This window comes from Cricetulus griseus (assembly GCF_003668045.3).
Source record: "Cricetulus griseus strain 17A/GY chromosome 1 unlocalized genomic scaffold, alternate assembly CriGri-PICRH-1.0 chr1_0, whole genome shotgun sequence".
Taxonomy (NCBI): domain Eukaryota; kingdom Metazoa; phylum Chordata; class Mammalia; order Rodentia; family Cricetidae; genus Cricetulus; species Cricetulus griseus.
The window spans coordinates 97,039,820-97,062,760 of NW_023276806.1; the positions used below are offsets into that span (position 1 = coordinate 97,039,820).

General features: G+C 38.3%; 1 protein-coding gene across 6 annotated transcripts in view; it reads right to left on the minus strand.

Moving 5' to 3' along the window:
- Positions 1-22,941, minus strand: part of Trpc4 (transient receptor potential cation channel subfamily C member 4) — a 123,780-nt gene that overhangs the window by 79,126 nt on the left and 21,713 nt on the right. For 5 of the 6 annotated variants that reach the window (XM_035451578.1, XM_035451577.1, XM_035451576.1 and 2 more), the window contains exon 2: positions 17,138-17,656. The exons of the other annotated variant lie outside the window; for it this stretch is intronic. In XM_035451578.1, coding sequence (XP_035307469.1) covers positions 17,138-17,656 — 519 coding nt within the window. The remainder of the gene's footprint in view (positions 1-17,137; positions 17,657-22,941) is intronic. 6 annotated transcript variants of the gene reach the window in all.

Consider the following 22,941-nt stretch of genomic DNA (forward strand, 5'->3'; position numbering starts at 1 on the left):
TATTTATATAGATCAATTATAAATGTAACTTTGAATGCAATGTTATGTATGCATCAACTTTAGAGGCACTTGTTTGAATTTCCATTTGTTTCATGCCGGGGCGGCACATGAAAGATCAAGGTTTACTCCATATCATCAGAAGACTTTAAATATTGAGTTACTACCTTTTGAGATGAAAGCCCTTTGAGCCACATAGAGTCTTCGGGAAGTGGTTGTTGACACTGGATTCTTTTGGAAGGGGTATACTCTGAGGGCTTACGAGACATTGCTGTTGAAATATGAACACTGATTATTAAATATTTTTGACATAAAATGTCTGATAAACAGATCTTAGAAAAACATGACCTCTCTACTTATGAGCTATTTTTAACCATTACAAGTCTCAACAAGGGTGGTATTTTTAAACTAGGAAGCTGGAAAAAACATCTTTATTTTTAAATTGCCCTTTGTGAGTTTATTTTCCTCACAGCTGCTTCTCTTGGGTATGTCTAAGTTTTGTATATATTTTCTTTTTCTAGGTTGATACAGAAGATTAAGTCTGAGGCAGGGAGAACAATGAAATGTCTAACTGAACACATGTCCACACACAGGCCCTGGAGACATAGGGATGGTATGACATTGTCTGGAGATGGAGAACAAATATGAGGGTTTTGACACTTGGGTGTGTGTGACTTATTTCCAGGTAATCTTTTGTATTCATAAGACAGAGAAATAGATTCAAAACTATTCTTTTAAGTCAATAGTAATTTCTGACCAGTAAATTAACTGAGTCCAGGGACTTAACAGGTTAGTGTTTTTTACCCAAAAAAGTGAACAGCCATTAAATGGAGATGTCAGAAAATGTTTTTGGAGTAAACAGAGTAGGTAACAAAGAAATGGAGTTCATTTCTGTTTTATAAGCTCATAGTATGTAAATCAGAGGTTCTCAACCTGTGGGTCATAACCCCTCAGACAAACCTGTATCTCCAAAAATACTTGCATTAGTGTTCCTAATAGCAGCAAAATTGCAGTTATGAGGTAGCAATGAAATTAATTTTATATGTTTGGGGGATAATGAGGAACTGTATTAAAGGATCACAGCAATAGGAAGGTTGAGAACCATTGCTCTAAATTTACATTTTAAATGCTATTCATTCCTTAACCCTAAAGAATACCAAAAGATGTCCAAATAGTTTCCATCTAAAATCTTGTTTTTAGTAACAAAATCCAAATAGAATCACTAATATAAAGAACCATACAAGTTGGAAAAATGTTTCTAAGCACATGATTCATGATCTATGAAAAGAATGATGCACATCTCAGTGTTAGTTGTGATATTTTTCTCAGTTACTCATTTTTAACAACATCATTTTAGTCAAGGAAGGACAAGATGAGAATGCTGGCCTCTTGCTTTGATTAATTCAACCACTATGTGTTACTCATCAACCAGGGTGCAGCCGTGTGCCAGACACTGCAGATCTTGTAATGAGCACAGGAGGAAAAGCATCTTGTTTGCCTTCTAACTGTAGGTGCTGGGCAGTAAAGCAAAACAAAACAAAACCAGCATGTAGCACGTCAGTATGCTATAGACCTAACAGAGAATGAGAGCTACAGCTGTCCTCAGAGTGAAACCGAGAGCCACTACACAGAATGGAAGGGACCCCAGCAAGTGACAGACTCCAGAGATGAAATGAAAATAAATTTAGCAGAAGTTGTCATCAGTCATTAAGAATAAAGCAGATATTTCCAAACTAACACCTGTGTCTGTGGTTTGGCATTTTCTGTCAAGAGAGAGGGTCTGTAGGAACCGATATAAACTCAGTGTCAGGAATTGGCATCACAGCTGATACTGTAGATGCGGTAGTTTATAGGGATGGGGACACATTTATCTTATGTACTAACATGACCCCTGGAGACTCAACTAGAACTCAGGAAAACTCCGTCCTGTCCAACATCTCTGTCTGTTGTGGTATCCTGGAACCTCCTTGTGGGTCCTTGTGGCTTCAGGAGTATGAGTTATAACTCCTGATCCTCCAGATGTGACTGCAGTCAGACCCCGGCCTCTCCAGAGGTGGGCATGTGAAAAGAAGCAGGAAGCAAAGAATGGGACCTGTTAGCCATGAAGAACAATCTCAGGGTAGTAAAAGACAAAAACAAGAAACAAAAAAATGTTTACACTGTGATATGCAACTTCTGGTCTCTCTTGACAATTTTAAGAAAATAATTACATACTTTAAAATACTCAGTGTGTGTTATCTTGTTATGCAAGACCTAGAAGATAGATACACTAGAATATAGACCACCCTTTGTTCCCCAAAAGTAAAAAGTAGAACCCTGTACAAAACAAAATGAAGAACAACCACAAGTCTGCAAATTAATAAAGATTAGGAAGATTATCATAAAAGAACTAAAGCATGGAGGATAGAACAATGGGTTTCCCCCTTTCACTAATTTTGTTGTTAATAATGATTTTCAAAAGGCTGTCAGCCTGACAATGGTCTATAGATGTTCTACAATGTAGAGTAAGGAAATCTAAAATCCAGAATAATTCTGACCTATAAAAATAGAGGCCAGGATTCAGGCAGTTGGATCTACTAAGAAATGAGGAGAGAATTCCATAATGAGAGCCTGAGAGAAGAGTGATATAGGATCTTAAATTGTTTGTGTACAGAGCAGAGTTCACAAATACAAGGCTAAAGAGGGCCAGAGGAATTGAGCTGAGGTTTTTATAAATCGCCTTCAAAATTGAAAAGCAAAACTTGAGAGATTGTAAGAGGCAAACGGGAAAGTTCAAGAGCGATCTGCGTGGGGTGGCTCGGAGAATGACCTTAGCAGATTCATTCAAAGGACTCTAGAGAACATTAATTTTGTCACAAGGCTCAAGAAAACAAAGGAAAAAAAGCATCATATCAATAAATTCCACACATATCTGAAAGCCATGCAAGAGACACAAAGAAAGGTAGAAACTGAAAACCAAAATATCTAAAGTTTAAGACTATTACTCAAAGATCTTCATAGCACAATGGGTGTGATAGAGATGTATATATCAATGTGAACACAGATAGACAGACATAATCCCATCTGAAGAAGAAAGAAAACTACTAAACAAATTGTAGAACCTCTCATGTGTCTGGGACAATGTCAGCAGACTCCAAAATGGAAAGAGCTGGGTATGGTGGTGCATACTGTGATCCTAATAATGCCAGCATTCAGGGCTGAGGCAGGAGGATCATGAATTCCAGGATGGCTTTGGCTACATTGCAAAACCTTTCTCCAAACTAAAACCAGTGGCAAACAAAAAGACAGACAGACAGACAGACAGACAGACAGACAGACAGACAGACAGAAAGAAAGAGAGGAAGAAAGGAAAAAGGAAGGATGGAAAGGAAAGAAAGAAGGAAGAGAAAGAGGGAGAGGGGCAAGGAAAATCAGTTAGTAAAACAATTGCTTTGAATGATGTCTTAAAGCTTTCTAAAATGGTGATAGATACAAAATCAAAGTTTTCAAAAATTCAAAAGCATCAAAACCAAAAATTATGCCAAAATATTGAGAGCCAAATTTCTGAAAGCCATAGAACAAAGAAAAAATATTGAACCCCAGCCTGAGAAGAATGCCATTTCAGAATGACTTCTCACTGTTCATCAGACTACTGGGGCCAGAAGTAAATGGTTCCAAGTATCTACAGATGAAACGGATAAAATGAAAGGAATAAAAACAATTGATTCTATCTTTCTGTGCCCTTCCCACAAATACACCCACTAACTCCAAAACCTTGTTCATATGTCACACCACATGGTAAATGAGAATAAAGCTTGCCAGCCATCTGACCTGAAAATGGGATTGTCCTGGGTTCTTGGTAAGTTCGGTGTTGTCAAGAGGGAGAGGGCAACAAAATAGGAGGCTCTGCAGTGCTACTGGTCACTCACCTTGCTTTCAGTGCTGTTTAGACTAGGGAAAGGGTCATGAGGATGGGAGCATGGGCACCCTGCAGGATGCCAGAAAGGAATCTCAGCTTTCACTCTGCAAAATCATGTCATAATTTGGTACTTAAACATCAAAAGAGCCAACATCTTTTGTTTCACTATGCAAGATAAATACCAGAGGTATATGTTGCAACTTCTCCCAGTGCTGGGACTGAACCACAGTCTGGTACAGCTGAGGCCAGTTCTGAGCTTGGCTTCCATCCCACATGTCACATCCATTAGAACATGATGCAGAGAGGTACCATTGCTTGCTAAAGACCAAAAAAGAAGGGTAGCAGACATCATCTCATTTCTAGTCATAAAATCCACCTCTGCCCTTTCTTTAGTTGGTTTGAAGAGACAAGCAGATAGGGCTGTTTTTCCCCAGAAACTGCATTTTCTACACAGAAATAAAAATTTTTGAACATTTTAATGAGCACTTACTTATATGACATTATGTAGTAAACATTTTTATAAGAAATCTGACCTAAGTAGCCTAAAGTCTGAAAATTTGTTAAAATAAAAATAATTGGTATTTGAGAAATGATACAAATAAATGTCTATATGCCAACACCCCAGATAGTAAGGAGACTTACTGAAGTATTGAAATTCATGTTTTATATTTTAACCCGGAAGTAGATTGCTTGCCAAGGTTTATTTGAATACATTTACCATGTTGCTAATGAAAGTTTTACACAGGTACACTTTTAAATATATTCCATTTTCAAACCATTACTGTTAGGTATATTTGTGTTTGAGTGTTTGCCTTCATGTATGTATGGGCACCAGGTACATGTCTGGTGTCTGTGGAAGTCAGAAGAGGGCATCTAATTTTCCAGAACTGGAGTTACAGATGGTTGAAAGCTACCATGTGTGTGCTGAGAATCAAACCCAGGTCCTCTTCAAGAACAGTAAGTGCTTTTAACCAGTGAGCCATCTCTCCAGCTATCAGGGTTAGGTATTTTATACTAAACACAGAGCAGGCCAGCTCAATCATTGGTGGAGCTGAATCTTTAAACACATGAACTTGTTGGTGATTTACAAAGAGATACACAGAACAATGTAAAAAACTGCTGGCCACTGCCTGGCAAAATATTTATTGTATTTGGAAGATTTTGAAGAATGGCCCACTAGAAGAGTCTCCCAAACAAAGAACTGCCTTTCTCCACTTCACAGACTAAACACAAAGCTTGCCAAGAGACAGATGGAGAGTAGTTTCTCATGATTGAAAACACAGCCTGCACATTCTTAGTTTCCACAATGCCAATATAGGGGACCATTACTTATGGCTGAAGAAGACTGGAAGCCATCTCCAGGATTGCTAAATCTTTACCACTGTGTTACTTCTCTGTCCAGTGTGATGAAATAACATAAATGAAAGACTGTTTGTTTGGGCTCATTATTTCACATGTTTCAGTCTACAGTTATTTTCTGTTGCTTTGAGGCCCCAGAGGAAATAGAACACTCTGGCGGACTTGCAAACATGGAGAACTTGTCTCAATATTTTCTTGAAAGGCACGCCCTTAGTCACTTCCAACTACCTCCATAATCCCTACCTCCCAAAGTTTCCAGAAGTCCAACAGTGACACAGGCTACAGGCCAAGCCTTTAGCCTATACACCTTTAGGAGCATTTACAAGCTAAACTACTACATTCTCTGAGATCTTAAGAAGAATAGAATAGCAAATGCTGTAATGAGCTCACTTCTTTCAATGTTTGAAGAAATGCAACCAAGTGTTAAGTGGCACATCCCTGGTGAGTGCTGTAAAGTGACATTTAAAACACTTTTCAATATCATTGCTGAAAGGAAGGGATGTCATAGAGGAATGTGTAGTGTTTGCATTGCATTATTTTATAGCTATTTATTTACTTATTTTGTGTGGGTGACTCTTAACAGTGTGAGCGTGGAGGTCAGAGCTAATTTACCTTTAGGAAATGGAAGTAAATGCTCAGATTGCTCAACTTTATCATTAACAGAATAATTTGCAAATGACTCAGATTAAAGAGTTTTTCAAACAATTTCATCTGAATGCATTTTATTTTCTCATTCCTTAATAGTTTGCAGGCATTCTAATTCATCATTCCAATCTGTCATCCAAAGTCCTTTGACAACAATGGACCTTTTTCCTTTCAGAGATGCACAATACATATCGTGATGCACGTCACCTTCCTGAGCCCAACTCTATGTTACATATGGTCTTTTGCCACATATCAAATATCACATAATAATATCTTATTGACATTTTGGAAAGCCTCTTACTACATTTTTTATAATTAATGAGTTATTTTCTAAACTTTGACCACCGGATTCCCATTCATTACTTTGCTGATAATTTCTGGTTTAATCAAATTATTGCTTACATTAACAAACCCTCCTATGGGTTTCTTTTAAGATATTCAGAAAAACCCACATTGTTTAGATTTTTAAGAACATTTATTTAACTTGTATGTCTATGAGTGTCCCACTTGCATGTGTGCCTGTGTGCTGTGTGCAGGCAGTGATGGTAAAGGCCAGAGGAGGGCATCAGATTCCCTGGAACTGAAGTTACAGCTGGGTCTTGTGGGCGCAGTTGTCATGTGGGCGCAGGGAACCAAACCTGGATCCTCCGGGAAATTAACCAGTGATTTTAATCACTGAGCCTTCTCTCCAGCCACTACTGTATGATTTACAAAAAGCTAACACTATCTATTACATGATACCTTAACCATTTGTTCACATACAGATCCACAAAGATATCTCTAAGATGTAAAAATCTAGTGTATTCATAAATGATTCTTGGGGTTCCAGAGAAGTTTTCCTTACCCTTTGGTCTGCAGTATTTATTGGACACTGTAATCCAAAATTGATAAGAAAAAGCACATGACTACAAAAGGCAGAAAGACACACCCATGGGAGCAGACTGTTGGATGAGCAAAATTGAGGCTTTGGCATTTTTCAGGACAGAGTCTGCCATCATCAGCCCATCATATTTTGATAAGGCAAATCACTATAAAGGTGAACGTGGAATGGGACTGTGGAGGGGAAGGCTTCCATCCATTCTGAAGTTTTGAGTTAGCATACATTGTAACTATTTTGACATATATATACATATATATATATATATATATATATATATATATTCTAATATATTCCAACTATGTTCAAGTTCATTGAGATGTACAGACTCTGAGTCTGAACAAGTGCTTGTTTGAGTGGTTATGTTAATCTAACTGCAAATCATTTACAGTGAAGTGATTTGTATTTCAAAATATTTTACTCATTTACAGATGGTTGAAAGCTACCATGTGTGTGCTGAGAATCAAACCCAGGTCCTCTTCAAGAATAGTAAGTGCTTTTAACCAGTGAGCCATCTCTCCAGCCATCAGGGTTAGGTATTTTATACTAAACACAGAGAAGGTCAGCTCAATCATTGGTGGAGCTGAATCTCTACCAATGATTTTTTTCTTATGTGAAAAAATATTTGGGATTTTAAAAAGCAGTAATATTCATGATAGATTTTCAGCCCCAAATGACTACCCACCAAAGTATTACATTATAAGCATTTAAAATTGAATTATTTAGAGTATGATTGGTACCCCTGGTCAATCTCCTCCTTTAGGATCCATGGACAATGGGCCTCTATTTGTTTTCATATTTACGCCCATATGCTCCAAAGTAGCTGACCTCCCTAAACCCTCAGCTTATAGAGTCACACACGGAAACTAGGAAACTGGCCTTGCTTCAAATGCCGGTGCACTATACAATCTGGATCTTGATTATTCTTTATTACTGGAAGCAGCTACAGAGATGAGAATTCTGCCTATACTGTCCCAGTGCAGAACTATGATATACAGTTACCAGGTTCCATGAAGTAATAAAGAGAGGAAACAAAAGTCAAACTGCAAAGATAGGCAAGTGTATGGGAAAGGCACAACCAAAGAGGCTTACTCCAACACCTGTTATATTTAAATAGCTCTTTAAGAATCTTGGCTCCTAAATTTTAATCACAGGATCTATGTTCCATCAATAACCACCAGTTCAGCTTTACCTATCTGAACAGATAAAAGCCAAACTATACTATGGAAAAACCTAGGTGTCAACCTATATGATTTATTTTACTTAACTTTATGGGCAGCTATTACCTGATTCATTCATTACAAGAATTTACACTAACATAAAATAACTATATTTTAATATACTTGCCTAACCAGTGTTGATGTAGTGGCTGACTCCAAACCCATGGGTGACATCCATTCTTGATGGTGCCTATCTACAGATTTACTAGTGTTGTGGACAGAGGTGACAGTCAAGAAAATGATACACAAACTTTGTTGTTTTTCTCCAGTGGGCCAGTGGTAAAATGCCTGCAGTGACTGTCACCAAGCATTACAAAAATAGATTTTTGACTTGAAGAAAGAAAAAAAATAACCAGAAAATGTATTTTGAGCTTACAATAGTATTGGGAACACTGCAAAATTCTAGTTTTGGTCATCATGGGGTCCACATTTTCATGAGGAGGAGAGACTGAAGTACAATTTTCATAAAATATGGTCAGTGCACTTACTCCTGAAAGGGAGGAGGGATTACCCAACTAGCTCCAGAGAGGAGAAGTGGGACCTAATTACTTGTGCTCCAAAATTTAATGTAATGAAACAAAGTCCATGATAGTTTATAATCTTGTTGAGCAGAAATCTGGGCAAGGTTCTTTCTGCTCACAAGACTTTCACAAAAAGGACTGAGCAACAACCCAATAGTAAAGGCACAGGGAGGGTGGGCTTGGCAGAGCTGGGGAGAAGGATGAAGAATTGGGTGATGTCATGCAGAGAGCACTGGCATAGCTAGGGAAGAAGGGGGAGCCTTGAAGATGGGTTTCAGGGATAGATGCACAGCCTTGCTGATGGACCGGATCTACTGGAAAGTTTTTAAGTGTCTACAAGGTAAGAGAAAGAATGGAATATATAATCTTGAAGGTGTCCCACACACAGAGCTTAAGGGTACTCCCTGTTCACAATTTTCTTTCTAATGGCTTTTCCAATGAATGGAAACGGAGGCTTCTTCTGGAAGCTTCCCATAAAAGCTTTAAGCAAAGTTAGGAACCATTTTCCTGGGCTCCAAGGAGGTATCTTCAGGACACTTCATCAAATAATCTTAGTGAGAATAGGACTCAAGATTCTAGGAAAGTTCTGGAAGAAATTCAAGCTTGGCCCATTGCCTACTATCTTGTTTTTCTGTTCCTGGACTTTGGCACAGGATGGACACTTTAAACATCATGAAATGTGTGCACAGAAAGACAGAAACCACCCCTTGACTATCCAGCAGCTCCAAGCCAGAGCTCTAGTTGCTTCCTGTTTCCAATGTGCTCTCTGCCTTAGCAGCTACAGACAAACTTTCTAGCTTCACTACAGGAGTGCCTGCAAGGGATAAGGAAAGAGGCTCCATGCTAGGTGTCCCCCAGATCTAACTGGGGAAATCACTGTGCTTTGAGAAAGCCATGGAGAATGACAATAGTGCCCAGCATTTAACACTGAACTAAGGCTGCAGGAAATGAAAAGCAGGCTTTTGCAAGCACACAGGAGCTGGCACCTGAGCGAGGCAGGCAGGGTCCACTGACTGCTACTGCAGAGGACATGCACTGTCCTGACTGTTCCATGGAGCTGATGGGGAAACGGTGTAATACAAACAACAACATGTCACTCTGTTGTGCCTCCTAGGAGCCATCTGCGAATAACAGCTTTGGAGCTTGGTGTCAGAATAACAAGTCACTTTTACTTGGGAGTTGTGGTTCCAATAATTCAAACGTTAAATAACCTCTATTTAGAATGAACTCTCCTAGTGTGATCAAAGGAAAATGAGGAAAAGGGATAAGTTGAAAACATTTCTCGCCTGCACAACCTAGGAGAAAACTCAGGTGTTCAAGCTACAGAAAATTTATTGGGAATTGTATTTGTGATTTATTTATTTCCAAAGGTAACCTCTATTTTCTTCTTTTACAGGGGGCATGGGATATGGCAAATTCACTGTGAAAAATGCAAGCTCCTAATTTCACTTAATGATGAGTGACAATGCAAACACAGGTCACTAAACATGGACTATAGAGAAAGTAACACTGAAATTTCAATGTGCACATGTGTGCAAAAGAAAGAGACGCCATGGTTCATAATCACTGACAGATGAAATGAATGTATCTGAATAATGAATATCACCTACTAGCTCTTGCTTGTCAACCATCACGAAGCCAGAAGTACCAGGTTATACATGAAAGCAATTCACTTGAGGACCAAAAGAAGGCATCCAATATACAATGCAAGTTTTCGAGATCACTGTCATCAGCCTAGTGTTCGCCATGGAAAACTTTTTCTTACACACATATCCTCTTTGGAAATAAACTCCTTAATCATTTTCCTAGGCATTTGAAGCAATATTAAATATAAGCCAACTACTGTGTCTAATTTAAAGATAAGATTTGCTGCTTTATGGGCTTTTTGTTTTTTTGGGGGGTGGCATTGTGATTTCTTCATCAGTGCAGTTGAAAAGACTAAATCAACATTTATAGAATGTTGTAGATACATACAGTCACAAATTTGACTGTGTAAAAAATAAAAAAAAATATGCTCAGATAAGAATTAGGAGAAAGTCATTATCTGTCATTTGATTAGCAGCAAAGAAACCCACAGGGACTGAATTCCAAGCTCTAAAATCCTAGTGTTAAATTAAATGCCTAATGGCCTGTCATAGTCTGTCGGCTGGCTGACAAGTCCTGAACAGGCATTTGCTTCCTCTATTGCTCGGTGGCAGGCACAGAAATGTGTAAATGCGTGATGCTCAGAAAGAAGCTAAGGAGAAGCATCTGGGAGTTTGAGTCCACAGCAATAGCAGGTATGTGTAAGTATGTGGAGCAAGGAAGCTGGGCCCTGGCATTTAGTCTAGGTGTGTCTGCTACAGAGCAGCAGCAGAGAACAGGCAGCTAGAAGAAGGCTGATCATTTCTACACATTTTATGTAACTCAGCGTGGTTTTGTGAACTGACATCCTAACACCTGCCTAGACTATTTCTTCACTCCAACAAGGGGACCATTGTTTACCAACCACACTTAGAAAATTGCCAGAAGTGAGGTGATCACCCATTTCTCTCTGACTTTATTTGGGGGGTGACAGTAGGTAATTACACATCCTTAAGGTAAGATAAGAACAGATGACTGATAGACAGACAGAAACACAGACAGATAGATAGATAAGCACATGCTGGCCTTTCCAGGGAATCTAAGTGAGGTAGAACTTCATTGCAGAACATTAGAAGTATATGGGGGCTATTTTTAATAGGTTCATTCATTCATAATGTAAGAAGTTTGGATTAAACTATCATTAGCAGTAAGGAGTTTATAAAATGATAAATGAAGTCCTTGTGTCCAACTTTGTATGGTTTCTGCTGTTTTCAGTGTGTGAGGGTTCATCACCCACTTGTCTGCTGACACATTTGCCTTGGATGGTAGTTTTAGGGCTATAGACTTTGATCCTCAGTCCTTCATACCTCCTTTAATAGCAATATTATTTCTTGATCATGAAAGTTTGAATAAATCCAGAAATGTAAAATCACAACTCTTGGATGCAAAGGAGCTCTAGAGTGCTGGGATCAGCTCAGTCCCCACACAGTGGACATGTCTAACTGATATGAAACTTCACATTTTCTCATTCGTTTTAAAAATGCTAGATAAAAGGGAAAGTGGGGACTTAGTAGGGGGGCTGATCAAAAGTGGGTTTCTGAAGCATTTATCTAAATGTCTTATTATTAATTTACAAAAACCTCAGGAGTCAGATATTGGGGTAAAACCCTGACAGAGCAAGAACACAGCATTGGAATGAACAGCTGACCCGGTCTTCATACTTCCCAGATCAAAAGGGCCAGTGAATCTTCCAAGCCCCTCCCTATTACTTCCTGTGTCTCTCTATCATTTCCTAGGTCTTCCAAAATCTCTATGGCTAATTCTAGTCAGCTAGTCACTGACTCTGTCTGCCTCATTCAAGGTTAACTTTATTAATAGTCTGGGATCAAATATCCTGTAACAGGTTTCTCCCCTTCTCCCTTTACCACCACTATTAACCCACAGGACTAAAATCCAGGTTATTCCAAAGGTTAAATTCAACACCACCATGACACTGATGAACTACTGTCAATGAAAAGGTAAATTAAATATAGGTGCCTATGCCATTCACTCTGTAGAAATTGTCAGCTGAGTTTGCAAAGTCATAAAGAGGTTAATCTGTTATGCTTTCAGTGAGTAGGACGTATTTCTCTGCTTTCTGTTATTCAATATTTAGGGTATTCTGCAGTTGTATTATTCTTTTGACAGTGTTGTCAATGATGTCTGACTGAACCTAAGTAAGATTTGGGTTATACAAATACTTAGGGAATCTGTCAAGTTCTCCACACATATTAAGTGATGTTACAAGCATGAGGAATGACAGCATGAGAATAATTTTAGCCTTCACAAATTCTACAACCTCAAAGATGATGCCAGAGACCAAGTGACAAGTTTCCTAAGACATGTCCCCAGCCACACCACTCTCTCTTACCTGATACACAGTAGGGAATTCAGTCTGTCTAGGAGGTAGGTATATGGTTCTGACTATCCCCCAGCACCATGAGATTGTTCATTCTGAATGCACTGGGTTCTAGCCCTCCTCAGAGGATACTCTCTGTCACAGCTGAATGAAACCAAAAGGATTATTGTTTGACCCATAAAATAGGCAAATAGGAGAAATATATTTTGCCGTTAGAAGCTGAATTTGCACCCAGAGCCCAACATTTAATAGGATAACACTTGACACCATTTAATTCTCTGTGACTGGAAATCCATACAATAAGATAAAACAAAACCCAAATAGTTCACACTGCTTGTTTGTTTCAAGATTTATGTATAGCAAGTACTGCAATAAAGCTACCCATGACTGGTGCAAGGTAACGTCTGCATTACAAAAAAATGATTCCTACAGCTCTGACATCTTTAGATTAAGTCACAGAAATGGGCAGATTCTTGGCATGCTAGATGCTGTAACTTGTTTTGTTATCTAGAAAAGCATTTGAACAAGTCCTCAGCCCACTTCCAGCATAAATGATGTTAATGTATGTGTTGCTTAGCTTTTGTCAAACTGACACATGCTGGAGCCATCAGGGTAGAGAAACTCTCAATTAAGAAAATGCCTCGAAAATGCCTCGATAAGACTGGCCTGTGGGCAAGTCTGATGGGAATATTTTCTTGACTAATTATTGATATGGAAGATCACAATCCACTGGGCAGATGGTCTTGGGATATACATACATGCATGCATGCATGCATGCATGCATGCATACATACATACATACATACATACATACATACATACATACATACATACATGCAAGCTGAGCAAGCTGTGGGGATCAAGCCAGTAAGCAGCACTCCTCCATAGTCTCTACTTCAGTTCTGGCCTCCAGTTCCTCCCTTGAGCTCCTGTAAGGAGTTTCTCCAGTGATGGATTTTGACTTGGAAGTGTTTAGATGAAATTAACCCTTTCCTCCCCATGCTGCGTTTGATTAATATTTTTATCAGGCCAACAGTAAGTAAAAGAAGACAATGCATGAATCCATAGGATGACTACTACTGAGATTACTCTAAACACTGTCATTTAATCAAGCAAAGCAAACATATAAGAAAACATTCATAGACCAGACCTGAGAAGTTCTTCACCTCACTCAGATGTATATACTACTGAACAGCTAAAGAGGCAATTAAGACTGGTGACTAAGACAGGAGCATTCCTAATGTAGCCCAGAGGAGAAGGAGACACGGGAACACAGTGCAATATAGGGTATACATAATAAGGGTGTTTTCTGGGAAGCAAGATATGTCTTTACAATATTATATTTTTCATACAGTCACCAGCACATTAACTCCCTGAAAGGTTTTTAAATGGCTATTTTAGATTAATGTTCAACATAATGACTATCCTAAGACTACCCCCATTACTTTGTATACAGAGATAATGCATTCCAGGAGAAATGGGCTGTGAGAAGAGAATTCAAGAATAAATAATGATTTAGCCAGTCTGAAGATTAATGGGAAGTAATGAGACATAGACCTGAGGCAAGCCTCAAATTTGTTTAGGCAAAACCAAGGAAAACCTACAATAAAAACATAGAAGGCAAGGCATTCCACTAAAGCAGAGTTTTATTTAAGACACGTGGTCTTGCTCAAAATTTTAAAATCAAATATTTTAAAGTCAATACCTCCTGGATAGCCTAGAAATATGTTTCATAAAATCCAATTTCTGATTTTAAAGGGTATACACAAGAGTAAAATTTTATTATGGATATTTTTATACTGCTATCAGTCAAACAATGTCACTTTGCCTCTAGAAAATGGTCAGCCCCAGAAGAATCTGCTCTTTGATGCCAAGTGAACAACCTAAGAATCACTGTTGCCTTCCCCACTGAATATCTAGAGATGAAAGGAGAAAATGGGAACGTGATGTTTTTCAGAAACATTCCTCTAAAAGGCCATTACTAATTCTTTATTATTACAGGCTCAATTTTGGCTGTCTTTCATCTTGCTGTACTTGCGGGTCCCATTACCTCTGAGATCACAGCTGCATGTTAGCAGGGTAACATGGACATCTAGAAAGGGTGTTGGGAATGGCCAGCCACCTTGATGCTGACATGCCTAACAAGGGACTCAAACCGTGACTTTTGTTTTCCACACTTTGAAGGTAGGCTCACTTTGTGAAATCATGGAGAATTCAAAGAACTAAGAAAACAGATATTAAGGATGGATACATATTTTTAATGGTTCTGTATGTTTACTGTCTCTCTTAATTGACTATAAGGTGTGTGGAAGAGCTGAGCTGTACCATCACCAGGACTAGTGCCCTGAGCTCTGCCTGGAATTTGTTATGCGAAATGTCTTCAAAAGGCTTAACGGATGAAGAAATGAATTAATGGTTAAGCTGCAGGAAACTGAGTTGTAAGCCAACATATACAAGCAGATGTATATGTAAGAAATTCAGTTAAAATGCTTGTCTTAAACATTTTAAAAATAAGAATTCAGTATCTTAAGGGACTAAGTCTCACTAAAAGCATTCTGTCATAAGGTTACTGTAAAGCATAAATTGAAAGTTTGTTCCTGGGCTTTCAAAAAGTCACTGAGGCTGAAAGCAAAGTTAAAACAGAATGACCAAGATCAGTGTAAGAAAATGATGGTGATGAATGAAGGAACTGATGAATGAATCTGAGCTGATTCAAGGCTGCTAAAATGAGCATGTGAGCCAAGATGGCCTCTTTGTCTCTTTGGTTTTTGTTTGGTGGTGTGAACATCTGGATGATTTTATTACATTCACAGTATAAAGGGAAAATCAACACTGCACAGATGACCTTGGCCATCATAAGTCAGTCCTATATCACCTCCCCAACCCTAAAGAAAAGCAAAGAAAGGCAATCATGATGCTGTGATGACAAGGGATCTTTAAAACTTGACCTAAGCTGGGTATTGGTGGCATATACCTTTAATCCCAGGACTGGGGAGACAGAGGCAGGTGGATCTCTGTGAGTTTGAGGCCAGCCTGGTCTATAGAGTGAGTGCCAGGATAGGCTCCAAAGCTACACAGAGAAACCCTGTCTAGAAAAAAAAAATCCTGACCCAAAATGAGTCCCATCATCACCTTACTCCATGCTATAAGCTACAATGTGCACAATGGATTTTCAGATTTCTCAACGGCATTTAGAACTTTGAAAATCACATAAATTTTTCATCACTTCAACTGATTGAGGCATATTAAGATTGTTTTAGTTTATTTTAGACATTAGGCCCTTGATTTTCAAACATTAGGACCCCAAGACTCAAGTCACCACAAAGTCAGTGGCTTTCAAGTCAAGGAAAACGCACAGAACTGCTGCTCCCATCTCTCTTCATGGGAACTTTTTACTCTCAGTTGCTGTGAGAACCAGACAAGAGTCAAAACTCAAGGAAGCAAGTTCAGACATCCTAAATCTAGACTATTTAGTAAATAACAATAGAAAAGCATCAGGGCTGACACAGAACAATGCCCTGTATAACAGCAATAGGACATCTTCAAATGGAGTCAACTCAGGGCTAGAGAGACTTCTCAGCACTTAAAAGCACTGGCTCCTTTTGTAGAATGCTCAGTTCTCAGCACCCATACTGAGAACTGGCAAATGGTGGCTCATAACCAACTCTAACTCCAGTGCTTGGGGATATGACTCCCCCTTGTGGCCTCTGCAGGCATTGCACGCACACAGTGCACATACATTCATGCAAATACACAAAGACATAAAATAAAAACAAATCTTAATAAAAATAAAATTGAATGGTCTCTTTTCCTTGACCCACCATTTCCATATTATGTAGTTTTATACATTGTGTTTAGGAATAGATAATTATTTTCTTTCAAGAGTGAAAAAGAACCAATATTCTATGGAGATTAAAAATTCTAGAGAATTGTAAATAAGCAGAAAGTGTGACTGATACAGATGTGAGTGGACCAGGTACAGATGTGAGTGGTTTAGATTTTGACACTGAAAACAAAAAATATACCAAATACCCCCTGGAAAGTTATTCTCCACAAGTAATTCTTTAACCTCCTATTCCTGACAAATCAAGAAGGTAAGCAAACAGGAGAATGTTCCAATATATTCATTTACTGTTGAACAAAAGACTCTTCTAGTATTAATTCCTAATGATACATTTAAGTATAATAGTTTATAATTATACCTAATTATAAACACACCCTCCCACATGTGTTATTTCTCCTATGAAACTGTAAGGAAAACATTTCAAATATATACAATATATGAACAGTATAAAATCAATTTTATTAAGTAAACAAGGAAAGTCAACAAGCTCAGTGAGTGACCATCAAGAATCTAGACTGACAAAAGTTATAAATAATAGAGTCATAATTCTCCCCCTGGCCTGGGAGAATCCAAAATATGTTAGCTTTCCATGTGAGCGTATGTGCTTTCACACAGATGCCAGAAGCAGTTTCCAATTATTGAACCACTTACCATATTCTCCAGTGTGGAGATAATTATGAATCTGGCCAACATGAAATGCCACCTACTTATAAAAAGGATTAAAACACTGTTAAATGTCACACTACTTCAGAGTGGCACTGGCTTGTCAGGATGCGATTCTATCTCATTGATGGATTGTGCCTGGCAACACTCACCTCTTTTTGACGGTACTTAATGGCTAATTTTAGCCTCGCAAGATCATTTCCACTTTGTTCTTCGATCAGACTATTGTCATCTCGGTAATTAAGAATGATTTCCAGCTCCCTTGAACTCCGTGTCTGATCTAGGAGGTCCTTAGCAAATTGTTTGCATTGTCTAGACAGCTCCTCATATTCTGACTTGAATTCATTCTCCACCTTGCTCAGTTCCTGCAGCTCCCAGCTTAGCTGAAAGGCGGTAAGGAAAGGGTCTTCGCTTGACAGAGCGATGAGCGAGGGACTGGCCAATGCCTTGTAGATATTGAGCCTGGACCTTGAGTGCCTGAGGCTGTCCACATCTGAGCTGGAGACACACTCGACACAGTTACAGCGGACCTCGTGGGGTCTGGGCACCGAGACACCTTTCTGGACCAAAAGTTTGATTATCTCATAATTATTTGTATGTGCGGCCAAGATGATAGGTGTAATGTCTGGAGTGAATTCAGAGAACTGCTTATCAAGGAGAATGGGAGGCACCTGGGAAGAGAACAAAGCAGCAGTGTGGGTGATGGTCATTTCTTGAAGCTTCTGAATTTCAAACAGCACAGGACAGCTGTGCTGAGCAAGGATCATAAATCATTTGTCATGTTTCCTTACAGGACATGCTTTTATCCCCCCAAAAAGAAAAAAAATTCAAGAAAAAATTAACTCCCATATAATAAAATACCCTCCCTACAAAATAGTGACTTTTTTTCTGAAATATTAAAATAGGTCACATGGAAACTGTTTACTAGATGAAACGCCTATCTTACTCCATATTTATTTCTCAACAGATAACCTTTGCTTTTCCACAGTCACTGGCTTGATAATCAAGAAATAGACTAAAACAGAAAAAAAAAGTTGCTTTAAAACCAAGATCTTGGGGCCGGAGAGATGGCTCAGTGGTTAAGAGCACTGGCTGATCTTCCAGAGGACCTGGGCCCAGTTCCCACACCACATAGTGGCTCAAACCATCTGTAACTCTATTTCCAGGGGATCCAATGCAACCTGGTCTCTGTGAGTATGAAACACACATGGTGCACATACATGCAGATGAACACTCTTGCAGAGTTTGAATATTTCCCTTAGTCTTACTGTAAAGATAATGATTTTTCTGAGTTGTTTTAACATCACACAGCCCTGGGGTTTTCTGCACACACAGACTCCATTCCCTCAGAGGCCAACTGCTGTTCCCAGAAGTCATCCACTTGGCTCCAACCTGAGGCACACATGACTTTCCAAATCTATACTGTGATACTTTACCCAGATTTAGAAATATTTGTCATTAGAATATCTATTTTTGTATACTAATAATGTAAGACCATTTTAAGAGTGAAATTCATCAAAACGTGACACCTATCCAATCTGTCTTTGTCTCTTTCTATGCAGAATTTGTTAGAATATATCATACTTACAGAAAAATATGCACATTTTATTATTTTATATATCATAGATGTTAAAAATAACATCTATATTCCTTGTTTGTTTCTTTTCAAGGTAGGATCTCACAATATAGCTCTCACTGTCCTGTAATTCAGTATGTAAACTAGGCTGGCCTTGAACTCACAGAGATCCATCCTGCCTTTGCCTATGGGATTAAAGGCATGTGCCACCACAACTCAGCTCTAATGTGGATGTTTTTCTTAATTGGGCAAATAACATATGAACAGTTTCTAGATCCATTTCATGTAGAATAGTTTGCCTCATAACATGAAGTTTCTATGATTCAAGAATCTTCTGCATACTCTAGCAGACAGAACAAGAATAGAGGATTTATGAAAAAGGCACTTTTTTCTAAATAGTTTAATCAAGACTGGTTGGACTCTGCAATTTTGTTTTGTTCTCAGGTATAGTCTTACAATGTTACTATATGAACACATTTGTTTTTAACTCAGAATATAAATACTCTTTTATTTCCTCATACATGCAGATTTCTTTTGACTTTCTAATTCAAATCAATTTAAAATTAATTTCAATATCCAATTAATGCATGTTATTTAGAATTTGAAAATTCATACACATGGGCATGTTTCTACTTGAGCCACTTAGACAAAAACAAGTGGCATTTACATGAATGAATCAATTAATGAACACATGAATGGATAGATAGATGGATGGACAGATGGGTGGATAAAGAGATGGGAGGTGGATCTCTTAAGTTACAATCTTATTCAATCAAATTCAACTGTGTCATTTCAGGATTAACCCACTGCTCCAAAAGAGTAAGTGACGTGCAGTTGCCAACATGCAGCAATACAACTCTGGTTTACGTGTAAGGTTAAGGATTTACTAGCATGCCCACAGTCAATCCGTGAAGCAAAGATGACTGGGCCTTCTGGGGTCTACAACTTTGAGTGCACCAGCAGTTTGACCTGACATGTGATGAAACTTTGATCTAGGAATAGTTATGAAAGGCAGCTGAGGGTGAACTGACCACTTTTATATGCTTACAGCTCTAAATGCAGAGCTCTGCCATTTGTGTGGCATGAACTCACAAAATCAGAGGCTGCCTGGGGAGCCTAATGCAGAAAGAAGACTATTCCAAATAAGGAACATAACACAGCTGAGTAGGGGAAAGTATTTAAATCTATTTACAACATGCAATATGTACAATCATACATATGTACATACACTTCTCTACTAATATCTTCAGTGGGTATATGAAAGGTAATTAAACTCGTGAATTAGTTATCAGCCTATCAAAGACATGATATAATAATAATGCATCAAATTGATTTTTTGTTCGATTTTCATAATTTAAAAGAACTGCATATGTCATGTAGGAGCTAGGAAAAATTAAAATATATATCTCTTCTTAGTTCATATATGTGATTTTTTATCTATCATATCTTAAGTTGAATAATTTACACACAGTGGCTTTAAAACAACACATGAAATTAGGAGATGAAAGTGGTTGGAGTGGGAGGAGTCAGAGAGGAGGAAGTGGCTGTGGATATCATGAAAATATTTCCTACTCTTGTATGATATTCCCAAGCAATAAAAAGTGCCTTAAATGCCACTGAATTGAAATAAGAAGACTCAATGGAGTGCTTTTATTTCAAAGCACAGATCAAAGAGTTCTCATTTAGAGAAGAAACTGAAAAATTAGACTTTTAGAAAAGGAAAGTATCACATTTAATTTTTGAAACAATGCAGTTGTTTTTTACTGATGGAAAGAACTCTCTAGACTTATGACTGTCAGAGACTATCAAGTAGAGAAAGTAGACCATAACATATACACCAGTTTTCTTCACAAAAGAGAAATATCTGGCAAATGTCTCATGCAAGTAAAAGACATTTAAGGAGAAAGACAAAGTTAAAAGAAGCATAAGTGGCAAGGAAAATTCCTGTTCCTAAGAAATAATCCATCTGTAGAGGACTGACCTGACCTGTCATGTGAGGAAACACTGGCACAGGCTTAGATGTGTCTGGTAGGCTTGTGCTCTCCAGGTGTAAAACACAATGCATTTAAATCGCCACAGTTGCAGGATAGGTGAGAAAAGAAGCTACAATCTTGAGTATTCTCACTACAAGGAAATCCCAAATGACTCAGATGCTGGGTCTGCTTAGAGTCCATACACTTCCTAAACTTGAATTAACCAAACATGTCCAGATTAAATTTTAAGAAGGAAATGAGGCAAGTCTGCCTCTGACAGCTCACAAGGTCCTGTCCTTGGTAAAGCTCCCAGACCCTGTGTCTGACACTCTCACAAGGTCCGTGCAATGTTCCTAGAGCAAAAGTCAGTGGGTTCCTCTAAGTTAACAACATGTAAAACAGGAACATATTAATCAGAGAGTATTTAACATGGAAAATATTAATGACAAAATATATAACAAAAATGGATGAGGTAAAGAAAATTAAAAATCAGAAGAAAAAGTAAAATCATATCTGGAATAAGATCCAAATATGGCAGGGGTGGTGGTGGTATCTATTGGCAGTAGATGATGGTTAACAGACAGACCCACAATTGACCATGGCACTGAAAATCAGGCATAGCAGAACACCAAGCCTTAAATGGGAATCTATACTCAGCCCCTCCTCCCAAAGCTCAGAGATCGTTGAGGAAAAGGAGGTGGAAAGAATGAAGAGCCAGAGGTGGTGTATGAATACAGGAAAGTGTCTGCAGGTCACAGCAATGTCATGTGACCTCAAAGCAGCTGTGATTGCATGAACACCACCCATGCAAGCACAGCTCACACCAGATCTCAGCACAGAGAGTGAATGGAGAAACCAAACACCACACCAATCAAGGGGCTATTAGGTTAAGTGCTGAGAGCGGGTGGGAGAGAGGGAGGGAGGGAGGGAGGAGAGAGAGAGAGAGAGAGAGAGAGAGAGAGAGAGAGAGAGAGAGAGAGAGAGACAGAGAGAGAGGGAAGGAAGGAAGGAGGGAGAGAAAGAGAGTCAGTTTTCTCTAGGAATGTAGTAAGCAGACCACAGTCCAATGGAAGGCTGCATATACAGGAGTATTTGGTCAGCACAAATATATCTTGATTAGTTTTTATTATTATTCTTGCATATATTACATCTCAACCATAATTTCCCCTTCCCCATCCCTTCCAAGTCCCTCCCCCTGCCTTACCCCATCCACTCCTCCTCCTTTCCCTTTGGCAGCCTTCTAGGGATATTCTTGATAGGCTTCTAAACAAAGGACATAAGTTGCATGGATGGTAAAAGGGGCCTGGATAGAGTGTGGAGAGAGAGTTAAATATGATTGAAACACATTGTACAAAATTCTCAAAGAATTAATGAAAAATTAATGAGTTTAAGCAATAGAACTGAGGAAAATATAAACATTTTTGATCTATAAAATATGGGGAAAATCATAAAATCTTCATTATGTCGTTTCACAAATATATATATTTTATACCATTTTGTTGGAATAGTTTTATATTAGAAGTTGATGAAATAATAAATACTAATGGAGGTATTATCTAAGAATAACTAAAAATGATATAGGATGTGCTTCAAGAATATAGCAAAAATTATGAACAGATATTTTACCACAATGATGGCTGAGGATTATCAATAATACCTGTGCATGTGAATAGTAGAGCCTGTACTCTTAAGGAAAAGCAGATCATTTATTAAATGACACTTAAGCAATTTTCCACCCAAACTAAATTGAGTCTCTAACTCAGATTGTAACAGTAAATTTGATGTGAAGTAAATATTTAAATATTAAAACCAAAAAGCAACATAATTTTAGAAAAATAAATAAATAGTTATGTAGCCCTGGGGTTAAGGAGAACTCTCTCAGAAAAATGTAAACATGGAATTGATGCCTGAATATTTTATTATCCAGTCCTTGCATGTGATATTGAAAAATACCAAGTATAAATTCAGAAAATGAACTAATAAACAACAGTACAGGACACATGCAACATAGGAAACACACTTACAGTCCCTGTTACCTCGAGTGGCAGTGAACCTAAAAGAAAGTTCTGTGCCAGGGAAGAGACACATGGATAGCTCTGAACAACTTCCTCATGGGAGAAAAATCAAAGCATCCCAACACAGAATGCTGGGATATTTCTCATTAGCAGTTACACAAAGGAAAATTAAAAGAATTCCAAAATGTACTATGCTTTTATCATGTTGCCAAATATGAAACGCTATGGAGACAAGTTCCATCACTGACAGAATTCCAGTTTCTACAGTCTTGTTAAGAGGATGTGTGCTACTTCAGAAAGTTCTGAAACCCACACTTTTCAAGCCCGAGAACACTTCACCCAGACAGGCATGGTAACAATATTTTTTCTACACAGTGAACCTCCTTAGCCCC